Source organism: Ursus americanus, chromosome 11 (assembly GCF_024610735.1).
Source record: "Ursus americanus isolate L20-20 chromosome 11, mUrsAme1.1.p, whole genome shotgun sequence".
NCBI lineage: Eukaryota > Metazoa > Chordata > Mammalia > Carnivora > Ursidae > Ursus > Ursus americanus.
The window spans coordinates 74509861-74535669 of NC_142137.1; the positions used below are offsets into that span (position 1 = coordinate 74509861).

The 25809-nt window shown below is 45.3% G+C and overlaps 1 protein-coding gene across 28 annotated transcripts in view; it reads left to right on the forward strand.

Annotated features, from left to right (window-relative positions):
- The window catches only part of AFDN (afadin, adherens junction formation factor), a 144567-nt gene that overhangs the window by 83349 nt on the left and 35409 nt on the right, over positions 1–25809 (forward strand). For 18 of the 28 annotated variants that reach the window (XM_087865657.1, XM_087865656.1, XM_087865655.1 and 15 more), the window contains 11 exons: positions 2800–2918; positions 6687–6748; positions 6869–7074; positions 8991–9011; positions 9741–9886; positions 10174–10268; positions 10675–10940; positions 12181–12324; positions 13752–13950; positions 18001–18104; positions 20240–20326. In XM_087865657.1, the coding sequence (XP_087721783.1) occupies positions 2800–2918; positions 6687–6748; positions 6869–7074; positions 8991–9011; positions 9741–9886; positions 10174–10268; positions 10675–10940; positions 12181–12324; positions 13752–13950; positions 18001–18104; positions 20240–20326 (1449 nt within the window). Of the gene's footprint in view, positions 1–2799; positions 2919–6686; positions 6749–6868; positions 7075–8990; positions 9012–9740; positions 9887–10173; positions 10269–10674; positions 10941–12180; positions 12325–13751; positions 13951–18000; positions 18105–20239; positions 20327–25469; positions 25699–25809 lie in introns of those variants that run through there. The other 10 variants (XM_087865660.1, XM_087865674.1, XM_087865665.1 and 7 more) reach the window with 3 other exon arrangements.

Genomic DNA, 25809 nt, shown 5'->3' on the forward strand with positions numbered 1-25809 from the left:
CATAGCTAAAACAGAACTAGATTTTCTTTCTCAGATATCCTCCTTTCTTTCCCTGATCCTTCCCCGTTTCAGTAAATGATATCCTCATCTGTAGCATTGTCCCCACAGAACTCCATCACTGGTTATGCTGGGTTCCTGCCCTTCCCTCGACCTCTACATTCAGTTGTTGGCAAGTTCCGTCTGCTCTTTGTCTGAAATAGTCCAAAAGTGCCCATCTTTCTCCATCGCTGCCGTGAGTGGTCGGGCAGAGGCTCCAGGTGTCACACGGCAGGAAATCGGCATGGCTTCTGAGATGGCTGCCTTTCCTCTACTGCCCTGGGCTTGTCACTCTTCTCCCAGTGGCCAGGCCGGTGTTCTGAAAATATGAATTCGATTCTGTTACTGCCCTGCTTTTCACAGCCTCTCATCCCAAATATCCCACACTCTTCCCTCTCTCTCTCACAGCTCCTTCTGACCTGGCCTGCCTTTCCTCTCGGCTTAGTCTGTGCCAGCCACACCTCTTTCCCATCTGAACGCTCGGCATATTTGCTCTTCCTAGAATGTTCTTCCCACTGGTTCTCTTGCAGCTAACCCCTTCCTAATGAGAACTCAGTTTACACATCACCTCCTTGAAGAAATCTTCCTTGAGCATCCTGGCATAATTACACCTTACTTTAAATTCTTTGTACGAGCCTATACTGCCATCTGATCCTTGTCTCGTGTGTCGTCTGTGGAATGTGAGCTCTGTGCAAGTAGGGATCTCACTTGACGTGTTCATTGCTGTGCTACTTGTGCTCAGAAAGCACTCGGGGCATTGAAGAGCTGCAGTAAAGAGCTGTTGAGCGACTGTGAGCAAATACTCTTGGAACCAAATGTAACTATCTTCATAAAAAGTTGAGTTTCTTAGGGGCGCCTGGGTGGCTCGGTCAGTTGGGTGTCCGACTCTGATCTCAGCTCAGGTCATGATCTCAGGGTCATGGGATTGAGCCCCACGTCGGGCTCTGAGCTCAGCAGGGTGTTGTTTTGAGGGTTCTCTCTCTCCACCTCCCTCTGCCCATCCCCTCCACACGTGCTTGTGCTTTCTCTCGTGCTCTCTCTCTACAATAAATAAATTAGATCTTTTTTAAAAAGTTTAGTTTCTTACAAAAGTGTGTAGTTAAAACAGAAACGTTGATAAATTAAGGAAAAAATGTGCAGAAATGAAAACCTTTCATCTGCAATTTATAGTTGGCTATTAGAAACATTTTGATGGATCCTTTTCTGAGCTCTTTATGTTGCAGATGTGTTCATTTATACACTTTCAAATAATTAAATACCCATGCACGTGTGCAGACACACACACACACACACACACACACACACCCCTTTCTGTCCTATGGCCTTTGGCTATCATTTTGTAAGCATTTCATTTGAAAACAGACTAAAATTATTTTGTAATATGTTAGCTTATAAACATACCTTAATTTATGTATTATGGCTTTATTATTTATTTACAACAGTTTTTTGTAGTCTCTCGCCATCCATTGGCCAAGCATTTTTATTTCTATAAAATATATTTTATGGACGTAATTACTGTGTGTGAATGTATATATTTATAAGCCTGGTTGTCAGGACACCCTGTCCTGGTGAACATTTTAAACAGTGTAATCAAGGATTAGTTCAATGAACTTTGGTGAATAGACAACAAAATGTTACACAGCCATTACAGTTCTATAACATAAGAATATTGTAAGATGTTTACAACATACGAAAAGGTATTTTTTATAAGGAGTATTTTTACAAATGCTTTACAAAGTATTTTTTACAAATATATTTTTTACATTATTTTATGGAAAATAAGAAAAGCCGTAAAGATAAATACAGCCCGAAGTTAACACTCTGGTTGGTAAGATGAGAATGATTTCTATTATCAAGCTCAATTTCTACAGTAAACCAATATAATGAGAAAATTGACATAAAATTTTTGCTACAATGAATTTCTTGTATAATTTTATTTATTTTTTTTTTTAAGATTTTATTTATTTATTTATTTGACAGAGATAGAGACAGCCAGCGAGAGAGGGAACACAAGCAGGGGGAGTGGGAGAGGAAGAAGCAGGCTCATAGCGGAGGAGCCTGATGTAGGGCTCGATCCCGGAATGCCAGGATCATGCCCTAAGCCGAGGGCAGACGCTTAACCGCTGTGCCACCCAGGCGCCCCATCTTGTATAATTTTATTGATTCTGCTCTGATTATTTTCTTACTAATATAGGTTGCTTATCTGTTTTGTCTGCCATGGGTTGGTTAGGGATGTGCCCTGCTTGGAAGAGCTTAAATGTACTGTACTAGGTTGCTATAAATGTGTTTTTTTCTGTTATTTAAGGGCAGAGAATAAACCAGTTTCTGTACTCAGTTCTTCATTGGGTATTGAGCTGTGATGAGCAGATTTTTAAATCCTTTCTTCATAAGTAAAACAAAGACCCTGACTTTCCATGTTGTGCATATTCTCTCAGCTCTCCCGAACTAAGAGAACTTACTGGGGTAGTTGCTATTGTTACTGTACTGTGTGAAGAACCACTTTTGCCTGACTGTGTTTTGAAGCCCACGTCTAGCTCTTTGAAAAGGAAAGTGGCTGTGTGTTTTATTGCTCTTTCAGTGACAGTGTGTTTTGGGGCATGCCTATGTGGACTTGGCATCCTCAGCATTGCTGCGTCCCCTGCATCCCTCTCCTGCCTCCCCCTCCCTGGCAGCCTTGCATCCCATCTCCCCCTGCAACAGTAAGTGTAAGCCTGATTGGTTTGCATGGCGTTTTTAAATGCTCTGTGTCTTCCCCTGGTTTAGAGCACCACGAGGCTGGACAGCGACAAGGTGTTGTCTGCCTCCAGCACGGCGGAGCGAGGGATGGTGAAGCCAATGATCAGAGTAGAACAGCAGCAGGATTACCGCAGGCAAGAAAACAGGTAGGAAGTAGTTCTTTTCTTAATATGAAAAAAGTGGAAGTATTCCTAGAAAGGGCTTGGGGTAAAGATTATTGAATCTACTGAGGTTTGGCTCACATTTTTAGAATGTTATTTTCTTTTCATGTTACTGAACTGAAGAGAAAGCTTCGTGAGCAGTGGTACCCCTTACCCCTGGGCCATGGTGTCGTCTGTCTGGGTGAAAAGGGAGGCACTTTGAGTTAAAAATGTTTCTGTTTTAAATGTGCTATTCTGTAAAACATGGAGAAAGGAAGCTTTTCTAGGATGTTAATATTTGATAATTTTTATATTTAGACAGTCTAATCATTTCACCCATCCATATACAAAACCCTTACATGTGTAAACACACAAAGCCAAACATGACTTCAGGTGGAGTTTTTAGGATTTATTGTGTGCCGTGTTAGTGCATCTTATGTTCTGCTGAGATGCCTAGGGGTGACTGTTTCTCCTGCCATTGTTCTTGCCTAGTGTTTTTGAACAGAGAACTTCTACATTTTGTTATTTCCTTTTCTTAACGATTTTTAAGTATATCTTACCTTAATTAGAATCCTACTTCCTTGTGACTTTTAACATTGTTTAAATGTTGAAAAGTGATGTCAGTGCCTCACACACTGAAACAACGGGTGGTGAGTCCCAAGTGCTGATGAGCTTCCGCTGCAGCGTGATGTGGCTGGAGGGCTTGTCCCGCAGGGTTCTAAGCACACACAGACGGCAGTCGGGAGGGAGCTCGTGAGTGCCGGATCACGTACTCTCCGTGAGCAGCAGTGGAACTGGGAGTGTCCATCTTTTGGTGCTATTCAGGTTTCTGATGAAGCCATCCTAACTGTTCTCCCTCAGATCTGGTAACTGAGGCGGGTGACTGGTGACAGGCAGCTGATGTAGTTTTTAATTTTCCATCTTCCAGTAGAGGGCGCTGTGTGTTACAAGTTTTTAATATCATTTATCACAGTAATTCAGTTTGTAGATTGATATGGGAATCTCGGGTTTTTCCCTTGTTTTTATCCTGCATTTTGGTTATTATCAAGATTTTTGTCGGCTATGTGAATTTTTTTAGAGGTAATAATAAGTCTACTTTCTGTGTCTGTCCTTGATTTTGGTGGTATATTCTAGATTAAGATACTCCAGATGGTGAACTAGTATCGTAAAGAGTGCCTCTGTTTATCTATAAGGTGATCGAGAGGAGTGTATCATAGTTCTTAGCCCATAAATATTTGAATGAGTGAATAAATCAAATGTGTGAGAGGAAAGAGTGATTAGGATAACTCTTTTAGGGTGTGCAGAATTAAGTGTGTGTGTGTGTAAGTAAATATAGTAGATTAGCACAGTGTGAGATAGACATCTGATGGTTCACTGTACGTTAGAACTGATTTTATCCTGTGAGCAAAGATTTTACCAAAGCTTTTATTGGAATTACAGGTGTGTACTACTTTGTTGATATTACAGCAGTGATGGAAAAAGATGGTTCTTCTGTTTTTGGTCTTTGTTTTTCGCATACACAGTGTGGGTATAAGCGATGCTTCATTTAATCGGTTTAGTCATAAAATCTAAGTTGTTTTAATAGGTATGTTTAAAATGCTGATTTCAGTCAAGGAAAAATCTTTTTGAATAGTGAAGTGCCTTAAGTTATCATTGACACTTTTTAAAATTTTTTTGGTGAGATTTTAAATTCCTTCTTTTTACTAGATTTGTCAAATTGATGAAACAATTGGTAAGGTTCATCCAGTTTGTTGTATAGATAGTAAATTGAAAATAACTGCTTATCTGCAGTTGTAGATGTCTATAAATATAGCAGTTAAAGAGAGACATGTTAACATAAATTGGACATTTAAATTCTGTTGTTTATAAGAGCTTTTTTATACCCGAATTGTTGAGTTAAATCCAAGTTATTCAATCACAGACAGGATAAGAAACTTCAAAACATATAATTTGATGGAAAGACTTTTCTTTTTCTTCTAGTGATTATAACAGTTTGAGGTTAACTTGCTGTGTTTCTCGTTGCAGCTCCTTAAGCCCCCGGGGGAGGTGGGCGGGGGCGGGACGGGCGCATCCGCTGCTGGGGACGAGGGGCTTCAGTCTGTGGCCCTCACAGGCTCCTCTCCCTCATCTCCTTTCTCAAAGTTGTCACAGGAGCCAGTATATTGAATGAACAGTCAGTAGCAGTGACTGCAGACGCTGAAGTCGGGCAGGTGCGTCACCGTGTGTCCAGTGTTGCTAGACTTCGGTGTTGCTGCGGAAAACAACTGTCCTTTAAGTCACCAGCAAATTTATAAGCACCAGTATTGCAGTTGACTCTCCCTCCCACCGGATGGGAAGCTCTGTTTTGAGTACTGGCCTCAGTTTTGTCTGAGCCGATATCTGCGTCAGTCGTTGCTTTCATCCCCGGGTAGCTCATTGTAGCCCCACTCTTCACTTCCACTTACGTTTGTGCGAAGGTACAATACATGTTCCTTTGCCTTTGCTGTCAATTTTAATTTTCTTAATCTATTCGAAGACAGATTTTTGGAAAATTTTTCTTGGTCATCTGTTAAAGCTGAACTAAAGTGGTAAAGATTTAAAGTCTTCAGGAATCTAATCACTTGCTAGTTTGTTAGGGGTGGGGGGGCTACTTACAAATGCTATACAGAAAACATAGCTAGTTGCCTACTAGCTTAGAGTAATGATTACGTTGCTTGAGATTCTAATCACATGTCTGCATGAAAGAGCAGTTAAACTGAACACCATCCATCGAGAGCGGTATAAACCTAAGGTAAGGAGATCTAAATTGGATTTGTAATTATTTTACACATTTTAGAAATTCTGTGCTTACTAATGGCTTTCAGATGTTTTTTTGACCACAGTGCACAACACAGAATGCTGTTGTACGTTGTGCCCCGGTGGAGACATACCTATGTGTGTGTACATTAATAACCGAAGGAAGAATTTCACAGAACAGTGAACCTTCCATCCTCCCAGTGGGGGCGGGGTGGTCCGCTATTTGGAGAACTCCTTTATAGAAATAGAAATGTACCTAGCCTTTGAAGTTCTTTGATCCAGAATACCTGGAAATACATAAACATGAGTACAGTGCTAATTCTTCGAAGTGTTCCAAATCCTGGCTGCTCCTGGTTTACATTGCTTGGCGTGCCCGGGTTTGTAGTGCCTGGCTAAGTGATGAAAGGTGTTTGGAGTTGATGTTGGCTTCAGGAAAAAGCTGTGAGTAGGCTGTCGTCTTTTGAAGGCGTGCTTCCCTGTGAGCGTCGAGAAATGCTAATATGGAGTGACTGAAGGGGTCTGCGGGGTCATCTCTGAGCTTTATCAGAAGCCGAGGCAGTTGTCTGGCTCTTGGGGACTTGTTTTTCATGTGCAGAAGCTCAGGTGCGGGCTCACAGTGGTTTCGTTTTTCTCATGTCTCCTGGCAGTGGCTTTTCATTGTGACTCGAGCCATTGCCGTAGCAGGTGCGTGACAGCCTGGTCGCCCTACTCCGCACGAAATCTTCATGAATAATAGAGAATTGTGGTCAGATCAGTTCTCATGATGGAAGCAGATACTTCAAGGAACTGACCTCCGTGAGGAGTAGGGATATGATCACTCCCAGTGTGCTCATCTGAATATTTGAATGGTTTCCATGTGAACACGAGTCATTGGGCTGTGTATTATTTGTAAGAACTGTATGAAGACTGTAATAATAGTTGCTGAAATAGGCATAGGTTGTTAGTGATGTTATGAGCCACATGACCTGATTTTAAGAGATGGGCACTTTCTTCTTTCAGAACTCAGGATGCCTCTGGGCCTGAACTGATACTGCCTGCAAGCATTGAATTCAGGGAAAGTTGTGAGTAATTTCAGATTCCATTGTTAGTGAATTATTTCTTGTTCCATTTTCCTCCATCTGATTTTCATGGGTTTTTTTTTTGTTCTTTTTTTTCTTTTTCTTTTTGAAATCTTTTCACAGCTGAAGATTCATTTTTATCTGCCATTATAAATTATACTAATAGCTCTACCGTCCATTTTAAGTTGTCACCTACATATGTATTATATATGGCATGTCGGTATGTATTGTCCAGCCAGTACAGACCTGATGTCAGTCCTACAGAGCGTACTCACAAAGTGATTGCACTAGTCAACAAGATGGTGAGCATGATGGAGGGGGTGATTCAGGTAAGCCTCAGCCCGCAGAGCCAGTTCAGTAAGTGTGCCTCTTGTTTTACACCAGCGAAGCCACTGGCTTTCATGTTCCCGACCCGTCACATGTGTGACTTTACCTCCAGAGTCTTTTCTGAATGCAAGTTCTGTAAATAGTGTGGACAATTGCGTAGCTTTAAAAGTTGAAAAGAAATGTAAACTTGTTTTCTGTTTCTTCCTACAAATGTTAGAATAAGGGAAGGTAATCTGTATGTGGGAACATAAGGATCACGGTAAAGACCCTTACAATGCAGTAGTTGTGAGAACGTATTGAGACTTGTGGATTTTTTTAGAATTAAAAAAAATAATTTGTTGAGGTGAATTTCACATTAATGTAAAAGTAACCATTTTAAAGTGGCTCATTCAGTAGCATTTCATACATTCACAGTGTTGTGCAGCAACCACTTTTGTGGTTCCAGAACATTCCCACCACTCCAAAGTAAAGCCCTGTGCCCATGAAGCAGTTTGTCCTCAAACCCCTCCACCAGTCCCTGGCAACTGCCTTCTTAGAATCTTCTCATGGTTGTGAAGGGTTTGCTCTTTCCTAGTGAGTGTATGATGTTGGTAGTAATTATGTGGGTTTTTTGATAGCACTCATCTAGGTGCGATGGACATCACGACATTTCTCGATGATGAAATATTCAAAATCTTTCATAAAACTGTGTTGAAAGCTTAAGGAAGTAAGGGTATTCTCTTTGTAGTATGGTTTGTTTCAAGTATTCTTCATCTCTAGTTAAAAATGGCATAGCACTTTTCCAAACTCACGGATAATTTGAAGATTTAATCTTAAGTCCTTAAAAGTAAATGTAAAGATTTTTTTTTAAGTTTTTCTAAACCACTTATCAGTGGTGTTATTCAGCCACGAAATATAAAACTCTAGTTATGTATCGTGAAGCAACATGATTAGATGGTTTGGTGGTTTTCCTCCTCTGAGGATAGTTTAAGCAGACTAATCTATTGATTCCTTCAGAATTGTTCTAAAAGGCCAAATTTTTCAAGAACTGTTTCTTTTATGTTTGAGGGGTTAGCCTATGACTCTAATGGGCTTACGGTTCTTTGACCCAAGTGAGGAAACAGCTAAAAAGGGTTGTCGTTTTATTTGGATCCCATTCTGTGTTCCTCTTTTACTAATGTATAAAGAAACCTAGATTTCCTTTCAGCTCAGAGCCATTGTCTGTCTTCCCTCATGTTGTTTCAAATTGTGAAACTCCTGTCATCAGACTACTGTCGATAGACTTTCTGATTGAATTTGAACTACTCAGTGAGATCATCATTATCAGAACAGGTCTTTAAAACTACAGATTTAGGGTTAGTAGGTGATTGGAGGAATCCTGAAGTTTCAGGAAAGAACTATAGAAATGAATAAATGCTTTAATTTGTAAAAACCTGCTTTCAAAAACCAATTTACTCTGTTTTAGTATAGTTATGTTTTTTATATATTTTAAATTTTTTTAATTTTATTTTTATTGTTTCTGTTGGTCTTTTCTGTCTCTTTCATCCTATTAAACCAGGGGATGGACACTCATCTTACATACCCCTAAGTAGTCAGACACACGATATCGTTAAAAGACGTCAAGAAGTCCTTCATTTACAAATCTTTTAAAGAGATGAGTGTATTCCTGTGTTAATTGTCCATTTCTGTATATAAATTCTGGGAATTCCCTCCCTTACTGCACCAGTGTTAAGAACATAGAACTAATCCTTTATGTCCTGTACTTCCAAAGCTGCTTCAGAGCCAGGAGTGAATGTGTAATTTGGGAATAACATAACTAAATGTCGTACCTTCATGTCGTACCTTCATGTTAGTGTTTTGATTTTTTTAAACTATCATGATTGTTTACAAGTTTCTTTCTCTCGTTCTGCTTGATTTCCCTTCGTCTGTTTTTCTCCAGGAAGTAGACCAGGTTGATCAGGTAGGACGTGCTGCTGGGAACTGGTCCTGGCTCTGTCGGCTTAGCTGAGTTTCTCGCGCTGCTTCCATGTCAAACACAATACTCCAGCAACCGGACTGGACGGTTCATAACACTCATTCAGCAACTGAAACATGCAGTACTAAATCCTTTTTTGACTGTGCAACCTTTATCAGCATTTCATAATTTCTGCTTAATGCACTTGAGTGTGGATATGAAATGACAGAAGTTCTGTTTCTCCTCTTTCTTGTTTATCCTTGGTTCCTATTCTTTGGATCTCATCTGAAGCTGCCTGGCCTGCACATGTGGTCGGGAGATGATGTGATAGATCAGTACTCGATACCCAGTTGCTCAGCGTCCGAGCTGGTGACTGCGCGTATCAGGGTGGCTGTGGGTAACCATGGATAGACGCGCGTGTACTGCGCAGATTACCAGATAACGCACCATCTCCAATTGGGTGTTGTAGGGTTTGATCTCTGTTTCCGGCCCTGCTTCCACACATGATAGCTAACTGGATCCATGTGTGTGCCCATGAACCCTAAGAAGACGTTTCAGTTCCATTGCTGTGAACGTATCCAAATTCCTTTGCAAGTATCTGGTATCTGTGGTAAATACTTTGGTGACAGTGGGAAGTACTGGTCTATCTCCAGCAGCTTTTCAGGAGCATTCCTTTTTTTTTTCATTCTTTTTGTTTGTCTTGGGGTTGCTTATGGGGTTGTGTTCTGCCTACAGAAACAGAAGAATATTGCAGGGGCACTTGCCTTCTGGATGGCCAATGCATCTGAGCTCCTCAACTTCATTAAACAGGACCGAGATCTTAGTCGAATCACATTGGATGCCCAAGATGTTTTAGCACACTTGGTTCAAATGGCATTTAAGTAAGGAGCACGTTTTTGGAGATTACACTATTCTGTAGAGTTTTTTTAAAGGTTTTTACTTACCCTAATTGAAGACGAATAGCGAGAAGCATGAATAACTATATGCCAAATGTGTTGATTTAAGAAATTGAATTTATTGTGCTGTGTTTCAAGAATCCTGAGAGTAAAACTGTTGTATTGGAAATGGAAAATATTTCTAAACAGTATAAACTGTCCGCGTCTGATGTCATGTCTGACAGTAGCAGTGCCTCCTGCTGGGGTTATTAAAATTACCCACGTATTTTCAGATATCTGGTTCATTGTCTTCAATCAGAACTGAATAATTACATGCCAGCCTTTCTGGATGACCCTGAAGAGAACAGTCTACAAAGACCAAAAATAGGTTAGGATGCTCTTTTTCTTTTCCTCCCTCCCTCTCCTTCTCTCTCTCTCTCTCTGTCGGCTTTCCTTCTTCCCTCCTTCCTGTTTAACTTCATTTTGATAATGCATAAGAAGGAGGTATTTTCAAAGTAAATGAGATAACCTGTTGGATTTGGTATTCCTCAGTAAATCGTAACTACCATCTGTTTTAAGAACAACTCTTGGTGTGCGTGCTTTTTCGGGAAGTCTTGGGGTGCACTGCAGTGCGCGTAGTTAGCACCCGCGTGTGGTTTCAGACCTCACTGCCGTCCCCTGTCTGAAGAGACTAGTGTCTCAGAAGTGACTGAGGAGGCATTCTTATCGTAACTACCATTTTCCGAGTTCACCGTTTGCTCAGGACTCTTGCTTTCGTCCATGTCCCCGCACAGATGATGTTTTGCACACGCTCACGGGAGCCATGTCTTTGCTGCGGCGCTGCAGAGTCAACGCCGCCCTGACCATCCAGCTCTTCTCCCAGCTCTTCCACTTCGTCAACATGTGGCTCTTCAACAGGCTGGTGACCGACCCCGAGTCAGGACTGTGCTCTCACTACTGGGGGGCGATCATCCGCCAGCAGCTGGGACACGTGGAAGCCTGGGCAGAAAAGCAGGGCTTGGAGCTGGCCGCCGACTGTCACCTCAGCCGGATAGTGCAGGTGGGCTGTCCTGGTTCTCACCTCCCTGCAGTTGGGGGACTTAATGTTGTCAGTGCCTCTCCTCTGGCAGGGGTCAGAACTTGGATTCGGCAAAACGGGTGTTTGATGGGCACAGGTAAAGCCGCAGTGGTGCGTTGGTTTGCTCGGTGCTTCAGCGACACACGTCTCACAGTTCAGGAGGCCGGAAGTCCAGGGTCAGGTGTGGGCAGGGTGGTTCTCTGCCTTCGTGTCCAGCGGTGTTCTCCCTGTGGGCATGCGTATCTCCACACGTCCATTCTTTATACGCACACGTGTGACCTGCTGTCCTCACTTCCATCAAGACCCTTTCTCCAAGGCAGGTCGTGTTCTGAGGTACACGAGCTTAAGACTTCGTATATGAATTGTAGGGGACACAGTTCAGCCCGTAGTGGGTGGTGAGCAGTAGAGTAAGTGTCCTGAAAGGGTTCTTTGCGCTGATAGCAGTAGGTGTATTTGGGGAAGCTCTTTCGCATGTGGAGCCAGGTGCCCACAAAGCCATAGCGGAGGCACAGAAGAGAAGGTGAAGGGTCTGAGCATAGCACTCGGCAGTCCTCACATCCTGAAGGACGACAGACGGAGACGGAGAAGGGGGCAGAGGAGCGCTGGACGGCCGTGTGCCGCAGCTCGGCCGGTTCTCAGGGCGTCCCGACGTAGCCCCCACAGCACACGGGGCTTTGCAGTCGAGGAGATGAGGGTCTGCAGCCTCAGAACCGAGGATGGGTTTCTTTTATTATTATTACAGTGTACAGTTTTGCATTTTTTCTCAATTTCTTAATCTCTTTTAAAGTAATTTAGTATAGGAAGAGGCTACTATCCTCCTCCTAGGATTGCATCAGCTGGCTATTAAAAAAAGTCATTACAATGAAACTTACTCAGATGCCAGTAATTGGTAGCCGGAATGGTTGTGATGTAAATGTTTACAGTTTCTAAGAGAATTTTTAAAAATTATTTATGAACATAAATAATTGAATCTCATTTCCATTTTTATATTTTAGTAAAATATAAATGTATATATTTTAGTAAAATTAAGAAATCATCTAAAAACCTAATTAAACAGTGCTTTTTTAGTTCAATTCAATGTTAATGGAAGTGTTTCCCTAAAAAACATCCTGCATTTCAAAGTCAAATTAGCAAGTTATTGCAGTTTTAAATGTTACATAAAGGGGAATATTTATGAAATACTTTTGAATCATATCTCCTGTTAACTTATTCTTTTAAACAGGCAACCACTTTGCTTACAATGGATAAATACGCACCTGATGACATTCCGAATATAAACAGTACCTGCTTTAAGTTAAACTCACTGCAACTGCAAGCCTTGTTACAGAATTACCACTGTGCACCCGATGAGCCTTTTATCCCCACGGTGAGTGGCACCAGGTCAGCCACGCAGCGTGAGACACGTTTGCACAGGGGAGTTTGCGATTCAAAAAAATGGGGTGGGTGCATTTATAATTACTTTTATTTCTTTAATAAATAAGCTACTTAATCATCTCGTAAGATCATTTTTCTTGTTGATATTTGAGTTGGGGTTCAGTACAAGAAGTAGAAAATACACCAGCATTTTAAGAAAAAGGGATTTAATTCAGGGAATTAGGTTCTTGGAGTCACCAGAAGGACTGGAGGAGAGGAAGAGAATAAGTTGCCCTGGTTCCCAGGCTCATCACTGGGACCTGTGGCTCAGAGGCCCAAGAGCCATGGCCACAGGCATCCGTGTACCGTGAGGGGCGCGGAGTGCCCCCTCACATCCCCTGCACGTCCTCATGTGCCGCCGACAGCAAGCGGCGTGGCAAGGGGGCCTCCCCGACCTGTGCAGATGAATCGAGTTTTGACATCCGTGCTTCTCAAGAGGAGGAGTGGAGGGTGAATGGCCTGGTCCACGGTGTGTGCTACAATTCCTGTGCCTAGGGTGAGGAAGGCTGCAAGGCTTGTCACCACGAATACAATCGCTCAAAGCAGGAGTCCCGACGAGGGAAGTGCATGAGGTGGATGGGTTGACCTCTGGTATTGACTTTATGCCAACAAAAGACGTGTACAGAGTAGTGGGATCGGAAATCCGCAAACGCCCACTGACAGAACAGCATATAGACGGTGCTGTCACCGTGGAAGGAGTGCAGCACGGCCCTGAGGCGTGAGTTTGCACAGCAGATGAAATGCACTGTGCCGTGTGCACAGAAGGCAGATGCCGAGTCAGACGCTTCCGTCTGTACGGGTTTCAGGAGCAGGCAGGCGGGATCTGTGGCGGAAGAGCCCCAGGAAGCTGACCCGGGGAGGGAAACAGGGTGGCGAGGGGCTGCGTCTCCATGAGGTCTCCGTTCTTGAGCTGAGGGAGGTTGAGGTGCTGTGTTCACTTCATCGGGCTGTACGGTGAAGGTGTGTGAGCTGTCCTCTCTGTTAGCTGGGAACAGGTATTTCTGTCCTGATGGTTTACATTTACCATTGTGTGAGCTTTTTCTGTCCTTAAGAATTCTACAAAAATAGGATTATTAGCACCTGGATGTTAAAAAATGGCAAGGAAAAAAATGACTACTTTTGAAAAGGGAAAACCATTTTCTTGTGATTGACTCATTTCTTTTTAAGGCTGCAGGTTACTTGAGATTAATTACGACTGTCTTGGTTCATGTGTTTGAAGTCGGTCCTTTGCTAGTGATCTGAAGACTGGTGTTAACATGCTGAGAGATTCGTTCTCCCTCCGCAGCCCTGCCTGTGCGTGTGTGGCCGCACTCGCACGAGAAAATCTGGGTACCAGTCCGTTAGCATGTCATTCTCACTGTGCGTCTGTGTTCTGATCAGGACCTGATAGAAAACGTGGTGGCTGTGGCTGAAAACACGGCTGACGAGCTGGCGCGCAGTGACGGGAGGGAGGTGCAGCTCGAAGAGGACCCCGATCTGCAGCTGCCTTTTCTTTTGCCAGAAGATGGCTATTCTTGTGATGTTGTCAGGAACATTCCAAATGGTTTACAAGAATTTTTGGACCCTTTGTGCCAGAGAGGTGAGTCTCACTATACCTGGAGTCTGAACTATGACCCGGGTTCGAGTGAGCATTGTACCGGGGTGTGTGTGTGTGTGTGTGTGTGTGTGTGTGTGTGTGTGTGAGACCACGGGTGTGGAGCACACACCATGTGCTTCTGGAGAAAGCCGTGTTCCAGGACGTGGAAGTAAGCGTTTCATGGTGATGGGGTCAGAAATGTCCTGCCACAGAGTTCCTGTGGGTGTGTTGCGACCCTCCCAGGGGCACTGGCTGTGCTGGCTGGCTGTCGTAGCCACACTTCTGTCTGGGCTGGTAGGAAGGAGAACTTCATGTTGCTCCTCCCATCGTTTTTTGTAGCCTGGGAGCTTGGCTCATCCTCTAGAACTGAATTGTCCGTGTGTGTTGCTACCAGCAGAGTTGTCAGGAGCAGCACGAGTGCTGCAATCAGACCATCTCAGCTCGTACCCCAGCTCTGTCAGCTGTGACTTCCAGTCTTTAAGGTGGGCACGTGGATAGCAGGCGCTCAGGGGATCACGCTGAGGACCGGGTCAGCTGCCTGTGGAGCGCTTAGACCTGGGGCACAGAGCACATCTCCCACGTAGCGTTGGCGCTGTCTCCACTGTCGCCAGTGCGTGCGGCACCTGCTGTGGGCTCAGCACCTGCCGTGGGCTCGTGAGCCATACTCCAGCTGGTCTTGTCTAAGGGCAGTGAGCTCCCTTGTTTGATCCTATACCTGTTTACATACTCTTGTTGGAATGTGGTGATAAAAATACCACACTTACAGGGCGCCTGGGTGGCTCAGTCAGTTAAAGCAGCCGACTCTTGGTTTCAGCTCAGGTCATGATCTCAGGGTCCTAGGACTGAGCCCCGAGTCAGGCTCCCTGCTTACCAAGGAGTCTGCATGAGATTCTCTCTCCCTCTCCTTCTGCTCCTTCCCCCCAAAATACCATGCTTACACCTGAAGCACGAACTTTTAAATTAGACCACAGTTCAGTCCCAGTCTGCTACATTTTGTAGCGTGGAGCTCAGATGAATAGAAAAATAGATTCAAAATTCAAGAGTTAGTTTAAACAAAAATAATAATATCAAAATTAAGGTTTTATGTTCATCTTTGTGAATTTGGTGAGTGTGATTTTTAATTTCAATGACTATTTCACATGCTACAATAAATAGATTTTTATGTCTTTAAACGTTTTGATAGTTTAAAATTTCCATTTTACAAAGGCTGCTTCTCGTAACGAAAGGGTAGTGTGTTAGTTCCTCCACTAGCAGATGTGGCTGTAGCCATCCCAGGAAGGCTGACTCTTGTCTTCTCTCAGTACCATCCTCAGAGCACCAGAGCTGAGGTGCGTGCGTCTTCAAGGAGCCTTGTGTAAAGGAGAAAGGGGCTGGGACAGGAACCCGGGCTCCTGTCTGGGGCAAGCAGGGAGGACAGAGGTCCAGGCTGCAGTGACATCTGGGAAAGCTTCAGCCAGGCATGGGCGTCCCAGCAGAGTGGGCCTGAACTGGTCCCTGGCACCAGCGTGTGGCCTCAGTGCCGAGCCCAGGGGCATCCGTTGCTGTGTTGCTGTGCGGTCACCACTTGTCACACCTGTGGGGCCACGCCCATCAGCTGGCTGTCTTCACCACCTGGGGCACCCACGTGTGGGTTATAGCAGCAGCTCCTGGCCCCCCATCCCCCGCAGCCATCAGGTGCTTCTCTGCGCATTGCTGCTGGCTCTCCTGCCCCAGCTCTGCCCCTTCACCCCCAGGATCAGAGCACACTGGCGGCTGAGCAGGTCCCCTCCGCATGGGCTCCGCTCCCAGCCCCGTCCTTAGTACTGACTGCGATTGCGCGGCCACGCGGGTGCCTTTGTGCCTTATCCCCTTACCCCCTGTTCCCGCTGCTTCACTTGCACGCTTGTATTTTTTTTCTTTTTCTTTTTCTTTTTCTTTTTTTTTTTTTTAAAAAGATTTTATTTATTTATTCGACAGGATAGAGACAGCCAGCGAGAGAGGGAACACAAGCAGGGGGAGTGGGAGAGGAAGAAGCAGGCTCATAGCAGAGGAGCCTGATCTGGGGCTCGATCCCACAACGCCAGGATCACGCCCTGAGCCGAAGGCAGACGCTTAACCGCTGTGCCACCCAGGCGCCCCATGTATTTATTTTCTTAAGTCCCAGTCAGGTAGCCCTTTGTGTAGAAAACCTCAGCCTCCTCTTGACACTTAAGCCACTTTCCCCACAAGTGAGTCTGTTCTTTTGGGATATTTTTGTGACAGCACTTGAAGCGCATCTGTCCGTCTCTGGGGTTGAGCTGGAGTCCTGTGGGGCGGGCTCCCCGTACTCTCCCACGTACCTGGCATGGGGCTGCTGGGTGTCAAGTGCTCAGCAACTGCTGCTCTTCACTAAGTTCTTGTGAACGAGCACACGGGAAGACTCATTCACTAGCATTTTTGAGATGCGTATGTGTAATTTGTGGTGTGTGCACAGCTGCCGGTTTGTAATGTGTGCCATAAAGGAAATACTGCCAAGGTGGGAAGAGTGAGCTCCTGTCTCGGTGCCAAAGTTTACTCTGACTTCCCCTGAGGCTCCCCTGAGTGATTGATTTCAGAACCTGTGTGATATTTCATCATGGTCTTGGCGTCCCCGTGTTGTTCCGTACGTGTCAGATGATAACACGGCCTACTACAGAGGTGCCTTTACAAGACTTACAAAGAACTAGGTGTTTCTTTTATGACATCACTGTTTTTAATTCTTCATGCTCAATTCTTTGTAAGCCAAATAAAGAACTACTATGTGCTCTCAATTTATATTCCTTTTGTTTTGTCCTATGACACAGTTGTGTGAGAGAAACCTATAAAACCAGCACGGACTCATACCTGATCCGAGCTGCGTTCCTTCAGCCAGGAGAGCAGAACATGTCTGCTTGTTGTGTGATCCAGCCTTGCCATTTGAAAAAATAAGAAAATAAGAAAAATTGTTCATTTCAAAATCATGATAATCACAGTCCCCTCAAGTGGCGGAAGGAGAAGTTGTAGGTCATATTTTAATGAAAATGGATTGAAACAGTGATTTTTTTTAAAACAAGAATCTAAGTTTATATACTTTTAACTGCATTCTGTGGACATCTCCTTTTCCCTTTACTGCAAAAAAACTCATAAGTGCCCAAAAATAACGGGCGGGCCTTCCTCACCGCTGGAATCCAAGAGTGGGAGAGTGCCAGTGCCGGCTGGCGCCAGCTAGGGCCCTCCGCAGCCCCAGGTCCGCGGGACTAGGTGAGGCTGTGCGTGCTGGCAAGAGCCGTCACTGTGATGTCAGGCATGTGCTGTGCTCCTCGTAATTGTTTAGCTGCCAATAGTAGTAAGACCAGACCACTTTGGAGAAAATTTAAGAATTGTGCAAGGCCTATGTGATAATACGACTCTGTCAGGAAATTCCCGAGAAACACAGAATAAGAATTGACTAAATGAAAAAATGAAGTATTTTGAATTGAAAAGCTTAGTTTTGTAAAGATGTCATTTTTTCATTATGGGAATATCAGAGATACTCTTTAAAACATTATAAAATGATTCTAAAATTTATTTGTAAGAAATTTAAGTGACTTGTAAGGAAATTTGGACAGAGTCACAAGAAGGGGTCCCTCCTACAGGTCGGATCTTGTACTGCGTGAAAACTGTAGAGCCCAGGGTGTGACATCGTGGGCAGACATGTGCACTAGTGTCATTTCTGGTCTCTGTTGTGAAAGGTATTCTGGGTATTGTTGAGGAGTGCTTGGCCAGCAAGGAAGGAGTTATAGTGCCCTTCAGGGATTTCTTACAGAAGTAAGGAGAAAAGTTCTCTGAAACAAAAGAGAAGGGAAGACCAGTTTCACTTTTCAGCATGGTGTTGAGTTCCACTGGACCAAAACAACTAACGAGTTTAAATGTCTGATAGTTCTGTTTTCAGAGGGAACAAATGTATGTAGAGTAGGAAAAATAAATGTCGTCTTTAGATATGAAGCAGTTGGTATGTGATGCTGCTTCCCTCCTTAAAGATGACGTGGCTGATGTGCTGTGCTCTTCAGTTTTATAATTTGCTTGTTCTCTTCTCAGGATTTTGCAGGCTAGTCCCTCATGCACGCTCACCAGGTACTTGGACGATATATTTTGAAGGTGCAGATTATGAGAGCCACCTTCTGCGTGAGAGCACGGAGCTGGCAAGTATCGGGAGGGCCCTAGGTGGAGTACAGACTGGCCTGTATTCCTCACGGTTTGAAAATGTCACACAGACTCGTTCCTTGATTATAGTGAGCCTTGTTGTGATAGGACTATTTTAAAATCACCTTTAAATACCCATTTTATTTTAAAAAATCTGAAACCATGATTTACATATTTTTTTTTCTAGGCCATGTCTGTATGCTTTTGTCCATAAACATGGTATTTTTAAAAATAAAGAATATTTCCACCCATAGCTATACCAGGCTTAATGTTAATACATATTTTTAAAAAATATTAATACAATAGCCTTACAAATTTTATTAGAAAATGCTTTTCGTTAGTAGAATTATTTTCTCCTTATGGTTGGTTCTACCTTGTTTTAAATATGTATCAAATCACTTGCTGATATTTCGTATCTTTTGAAAGAGTAGTCAATCCTCGTATTTGCTAGCTTTATACATTTTATGGAAAATTCTGCTTTCCCTCCTACAACAAAGAATGTTTCCTCATGCCCTAGAACGTGACAGCAGACACAGTTGTCCTATACTACATAGGCTGCCCTGTCTCTGATTAATAGAAACAAATGAAATTTTTCCTTTTCGAACTTTGTTGTTGAGTTTCATTTAAATCTTTCACTTTAAATATCCTTCTGTAATTGCCATTTTCATCTTTTTAAGCCACTTACGGGTTAGAAGGCGCAAACAGATGTGACCGTATTTTTGTCCAGGTTCCTGTTGGTCGGGGTCAGTGTGTTACATGTGGTTGCATGTGGCCGTTTATTCACCTGTCCACCGAGTCCCAGGAGGCATGGAATCGTCCAGTGTGCCTGGGCCAAGATGTAGAGATTCTGGTGTGTGTGTGAGAACAGCCGGAAATGTTGTGAAGCTCAGAGACTTCCTTGTGCCACCCTAAAAACTGGTGCCTGCCACGTATCTGATTTCTAAGAAAACAGATTGTATAAGGTGGCAATACTTAACGTCAAGTGAAGCATGTCATGTGTGTTTTGTATGTCAAATTCCAGGTAATTATCTGTCATGACTGAGTAGCATGCTTCAGACTGGAGCATATGTCCCCCGTGTCCAGCCGCTGGTTTAGTGATAGTAGCCCTGTCACATCGGAGCGCTGACCACGTGTACCACTGACGCAGTGACTGTGCCCCCACACGTGCTTCAGCCTCACGAGCTGTTGGCCACATCCCACGTGACCGCAGCTTCCAGCCCCCAGACTTTACAGGACAGCAAGCTCCTCCGTAGGTGGGGTCATGGGCCTTCATCCTGCCAGCGTGCTCAGAGACCCCTCGAGGGCTTTCACGTCTTCCTCTAAAAGAAAAGTGTGTCATCTTAATCCTAATCTTACTTACTTTCCTTAAAGTGTTGTCTCACTGACCTTGGTTCTAAATTAACAACCCACATGTATAATTACCACTTGTTGGCAGTGTGCCTTCGTACTTACGTGTTTGATTAAATTACCCCTTAGTGTGCACCAGTATGCACTGGTGATTTTCTTCTGTAATTTTGTTTGCTCTTTGGGTGAGGTGTACTGTGTATATACCATGTAACTTCAGTGGACAGTTCCTCATTTGCTTAGGGATCAGTTCAAGAACTGGCCTCCGTTCCTGAGCCATGACTTTATTACCCAAAGTATGTAGAGCAGTGCTGCCCGCATCTGGGGTGGTCTAACCTTAGATGACTCTTGCGTTCTCCCAAGAGACAGATGTTGGGTCATCTTTGTTACAGCGGTCTTTTCTGACCTCCCCATAGATGGTGTAAAATAGGTTTACATTTCTTCTTTAAAAAACACCTAGTAATTAATTTTGAAAGGTAGTAAAGTAACATCTTAATTTAATTTTTATGATTGGGTTTTTCTGATCTGATAGTAATGGAAGTGTAGTTTTGTTTTATAAATTAAGTTCTTTAACATTTAAATAGCATTTTTGACTAGTTTCATCTTCGCGGCTCTTGAGTTGGGAGTATTGATCCTTTACCAGGCTACTCCACGAGCAGTATCTGTAATCCTTGCTCGTTGTCTGTGCCATTCACCACAGTGAGTAGGATCGGCCGAATAGCTCATGAGTTGTCTAACCTAGAAACACTTCATTTCAGACATAAAATTAACCTTTCTTTTTGTTCTTCAGGCTCAGCCTCTGAGGAAAGAACCTGAAATAATCACTGTGACTCTTAAAAAGCAAAATGGGATGGGCCTCAGCATTGTTGCAGCAAAGGTAGGACACAGTTGGGACGTGAGTTGTCACACTTCCTTCCCGGACCTTGAGTCGGTCAGCAGTCGGCAGAGCCGAGCGTGTGGGAGCCCTTCGCTGCCCATGGACAAAGCGTGCGTGCACGTCTCTCTCTCGGGGGTGGGTAGTGGTGTTTCACGAACGTGTCCACGGTACGCAGGCTCAGGCAATGGAGGGACGGCGTCCTGCTCTGAAAACAGGAGCTGTGGAGAGTGTGACCTTGACGTTGAGCCAGTGCTGCTCCTGGGAGGCAGGCAGAGTCAAAACTTGTTGGGCCACAGCAGGCACGGGAGAAAAGGGATTCCTTAGTCTGAAACAGGAGCAAGGTCTCGCACATGGTCAGAGCGGGGCATCGGACGCCTTCTCAAGCGCTAGGGCATGGACGCGTCCCCACTCGCTCGATACCAAGGTGGACCTCTGCTTCCCCTGTCCAGGCGCTCTCTTCCAGCGGGTGTGCAGCGGGGCCTAGGAGGTCGCAGCCCTACTTGTGGGGCACTGGGAGTGAAGCGCATCCCAGCTAGCCTTAAGAGGGAGTGGTTGGGGACAAGCAGGGATGGCGCGAAGCCGGGCTGCGGGCTGTGTGTGCGTAATGTGAAACCTGTATGGCTAAGGGAGAGTGGAGTGAGGGAAGTGGTGCTCAGGTGATTCTGGAAACTCCTCATTGACGGTGAGGGGTTTGCACCGTATCTTGTAGATCTCACAGAGAAACAAAAGGGTCACGATGGAACTGACGTTTCAGGAAGCTGTGTCTGGGAAGGGCGTGGTGTGTAGGATGAATAGACTACAGCTAGGATCCCATTTGGGAATCTGCTGGCCAAGGCGAGCCTTTGTCGGATGTGGACAGGAGGACGTAGGGCACAGTGGTCTGGTTCTGAACCGCCAGGTTACGTGGGGTCACCCAAAATGGGCCAGAGCGTAGGTCTGGGACCTGTTAGCCCCTCTCATACTCCAGAGTCCCTTACTCCTGATAAGGGTCATGCTTGGGGGCTATATTTCCAGACTATTCTGATTTAATGGACCCACAACTCAGAACTTTTTGGAGTTGTGAATGGGAAGGTATTAGACATGGACTATTTTCTTTGCTTACCAACTGAATCAAATTCTCATTTTTAGGGAAAAAAACAAGATGAAAAATTATCTTGCCACACTCAAATACACAGGAAAACTTTAACCTGCGTTATTTCCTGTTAGGTGTTTATATATGTGGACCTCCCTTCTAGTGCTCGTCTTACTTGGGATCTGAAGTACTACTGCCTGTGGGGCGGCAGGGCCACTGTTTATTGGCAGCTCCATCTTTTCCAGCTCAGAAAGTTATGCTCTCTCTCAGTACAGAACAGCCTGTTTTCTAAAGAAGCAAGTCTGATTTACATAAGCCTCTTTGATCCTTTCCCTGGCACCCGGTAACATGTAAAGGCGTCGCATACACAGTGAGGCCCCATGTGGGTGCCGCCCCCCCCCCCCCGCCCCTGCCCTCCCCGCCCCTGCCCTCCCCTCTGGTCTCTGTTCTTGCCAGACAGCTGGGTGTCAGTGGGCGGTTAGGACAAGGAGATGGGCTGAAGTCACAGTCACGCCTTGATTCACTTACCTGTGCCTGTGGGTGAGAGGGAGAAGGGAGGGCACGGTCCCAGCCCTCCATTCTCCCCCAGGAATGGTTCCTGCTAAGGGTTAGATGGCAGGCAGTGGGGAGAGTCCTCTAACTGCCAGGAGGGGTCCCTCCACCTTTCTATAGACCGGAGCAGGGGAAGGAGTGAGAAAGGAGTGAGTGAGCCTGGAGGGCAGGACCCCTGAGGTCTCTACTGGAGTGCTCAGGCCAGGACCAGCGACGACAGCTGGTCCACCTGGCCTTCGCCCACACTGTGGCTGCTGGCCACGCAGCTGTGCTTCTGTCCTGGTGGTGGTTCTCTGCACTTGCTCGCCTCTTCCACCCCTACCTCTGCTGACTGCCACTCCCTCTGAGCTCCTGTCCATCCTGGTTTGCATTTGCTTTCATGCAAGGAAGCATGGGGGAAACGGTGTTCTCTCTGTAGTCAGTAGGAAGTACTTTTGTCATAAAAATAGAAATGACTCTGGAATCCTTGCAGTTACAGAAGTATTTGTAACTTGTGGTAAGAAATCATGGTAGCACGGTGACTGATTTCTGTTAGCCTCGCATAAGTTGGGAACACACAGGATTTAGCTTCAGGTTATATAGTAGTCTTAAGAGGAGTCTTTTGTTCCTTTCACTAATACTAGAATAATAAACTCAGTGTGAAAGTAGTAGCTAATTGTTAGGGTACTGTTTATTCCAAGAGAGAATACCAAGTGCCTGTTATGTAAAAATAGAGTATAATTTTCACTTTTTAACCTTTAAGTCTCTAGGTTTCTGTTGGTGGTTTTCTCTACTGACACATTAAAAAAAAAAAAAAGATTTGTAGAAAAAACTGGAAAATACCACTGTTAGCATTTCTAATTGGGATATAGGATTATAGAATTGGGGCTTCGTGGGGAATAGGAACAACAAAGGAAGTTAGAAAGAAATCAGAAGATCCCCTTTTTACTGCCCAAAGCTGGAATGGAGAGCATGGGTCCTGTGTCGCATCTACAGCAGACTGGCTGGTACCTAATTTCTGAAAGTAGCGTGCTCTCCTTCCCGCCGCCTTCCCACATGGCTCCTGCTGCAGCGCCTGCCGGAGCACCTAGGATAGGGAGCACATGCTCAGTGTCTTCACCCCTGTCTCACCTCTCTTCATAGAAGGCCCCATGGGAGGGAGGCCTCGAGGGTCTGCTCCTTCCTTTCCTAAACTGGGAAGGTGACATCCCCTCCCACATTTCAGTGATTTCCGCACTGTTCTTGTTTCTGGTCTTTTTAAATACTTTCCACAGTGAAACTATAAATTTAGAACTAGAAGAAAAGTAATAATAAAAGTTTTTTGCAAAGAGATTCTAGATTTAATGCTAAGGTGGTTAATTCATTAGCTTATTAAACAGTAGATTTAATAAAACTAAGTATACACCTGGCTCTCGTGATTGTTTCTCCCACAAGAATATCTTTATCAGTACATAAACCCTTGATTACTTGAGAGGTGAGGCAAAAATAAACAGGAACGAGTGAATGACACCAGAGGTCGTTATTATCCAGGGTTATTTATTGAATGTCTAAATGCCAGTGGAGAGTGGAGATCAGTGAAGGCCTTCTTGAAGAAATGCCTTTTCAGCTGGAACTTCAAGGATGCGCGCGTACTAGCCGGGTAGAGGATGGTGGGCAGAGAATCGCAGAAGAGGGGCCGCGGGCAAAGGCGCAGCTGTGTGGCTGGAGCACTGTAGTGGGAGCAAGCCTTCCGAGGTGCATCTGGGAGAGAGGGGGCGGGACTGCGTCCCCTGCAGCAGAGTCCGCGTGCTTTTCCTGCGAGGGCCTGGATGGCAAGTATCTCTGCCTTGTGGGCCTTGCGGCCTCTGCTGCAGCTGTAGGTTGGCAGCCAGTGCGGGAGTGTGGCTGTGTCCCCGAGGGACTTAGAGTCCCTGAGGTCTTGACGTGGTTGTGCATTTTAGTATCGCTTAGAGAAGTAGCTGTTGAAGGGGGTCAGATAAAGGCATGATGAGATCAGAGTGAGGTTTCAAAAGTTTATTGTTGGTCCTTCAGAGAGCACGGGTTTGAGGGGCTCAGAAGTGTAATCAGAGCAGCAGTGGTAAGTAAGCTATCACCAGTTTCCTGGTGGAAGGTGACAGAGGCTCAGCCCTGGGAAGCGGCCACAGAGGCAGGTGGTCGGCCCGGCCACAGGGGGTAGAGCACTGTCATTGAGGTTGGGCCGGTTGTCTTGTTGCTGGTGCGCTGTGGATGCTAATGCCTGTTTGTTGAATAACAGCTTTCCCTGTGGCGGATGAATCAGCTGTGGTGGGTGAAAGAGAGGAAGAGCGGGGTGCTCCGTGCCCCTGCCCTCAGCCACGGAGCCTGTGGAAGCGGCACGTACTGAAAGCAGGGCTGGGCCAGGGGGGAGGTTTCGGCAGTGGGAGAGTCAAGTGTTCAGTTTTGCACAAGCGACCTTTGAGATCTGGGACGGCGGTCTGGCTAGATGAGTGAGGGTATTGTGTCGCAGACAGTTGGATATATGGGTATGGAACTCAAAAACTGAGAGCCAGACAGCACGCAGAGAGATGCTCTGGAGAAAGTAACTCAGAGAATACGGTCCGTTAAGTGGACGCTGTGCCCCTTGAAGACATAAACAGGGCATTAATGCCTGCTCTCGAAATGAGCGTGAATTTTGCCGTTCCCCACTGCTCCACGTAACCTGTTTTTCTCAGACTTATTTGTAATGTCTTTGGTACTAGGAAAGGAACACTCTGCCATAAAAATCAGAAGTCATTTAATGGACACGCGTTGCTAGAACAGCCCGGTGAGGCTGATACATGGCATAGGTCTGCATCAGCTATAACCATAGAGGATGTTTGTTTTCAGGGTTTCAGGAATGTGTTTTAAGTGCCCGGCAGGCCAGCGCACGGGGTGGGGGGTGTTTCAGCACGACTGGGAACTGTTGCTTCCTTTTTGCTGGGGCGCAACTCGCCTCCTGTGCTGGTCCGGTGCCGCGAGATCTACGTGTGCACCTCGCGGAGCCCCGAGCAGACCACGGCTGGACGAGTGAGAGGGGCCGTGGGAAGGCTCTGACCCGGCTCTCGCTGGCCACACGGTGCCGTGTGTCATCTCGCTCCCTCGGTGCTGCTGCGTGTCTGGCACAGAAGGGCCTGGAGGCCCCAGTAACTCTTCCTGGTGTCTGTGTAGTTTGTGTTTTCCTTAAGATGTTGTGGTCTTTGTATTTGGCCCAGTCTTTTTTTCATGTTTTTCCTAATTAGTGTGTGGCTAGCTGCTGTGAGGCTGGACGATGTTTTGATGTTAAGCTCCCTGACGCCCCTTCCACATTGCGGTTCAGTTTTATGAAATCCAGATGATTTGGAACAGTATGTGTGTGCAGTTTACTTTTTTAAAACATTGCTTTTGGGGAAGTTTAGTATGCTGCTTCTTACTCGTCTGTGGGACAACACGGTGCTTCCTGTTTAATTTGGATTTTTAAAATACAAACAATTCCCTCTTTATTTTTCTAGCTCTTTTTAAAGTTTAATAAAGTACCAAGTGAAGGCAAGTCAGAGCTGCCTGGTTACGTAAGAGCCTGAGCGCGGCACTCGCTGCAGCCCGCGCGGCTAAATGCCGCTCGGTGTCCTCATGTCCAGCTCAGAGCTGTGCGGATCCGGGTCCTCAAAGACCAGCTCGGTTGGTTGCTGTGGAAAACGGAGGGGGGCAGACAGCTGTTTTTTTCCTCAGTTGGAGAAGCCGCTGCGGTGCTGGGATCAGAATGTGGTTCTCTGTTGTCGGAAGAGCAGGATCGCTGGTGAGTTTCCTCAGGGTGCTGTTGAGGACGTGGCTGTTCTCGGGCAAGCTCTGAACTGTGACCCTTCCAAGAGCGCGGCTGCCTCCAGGAGAACTTGTTGAAACCCGCCAG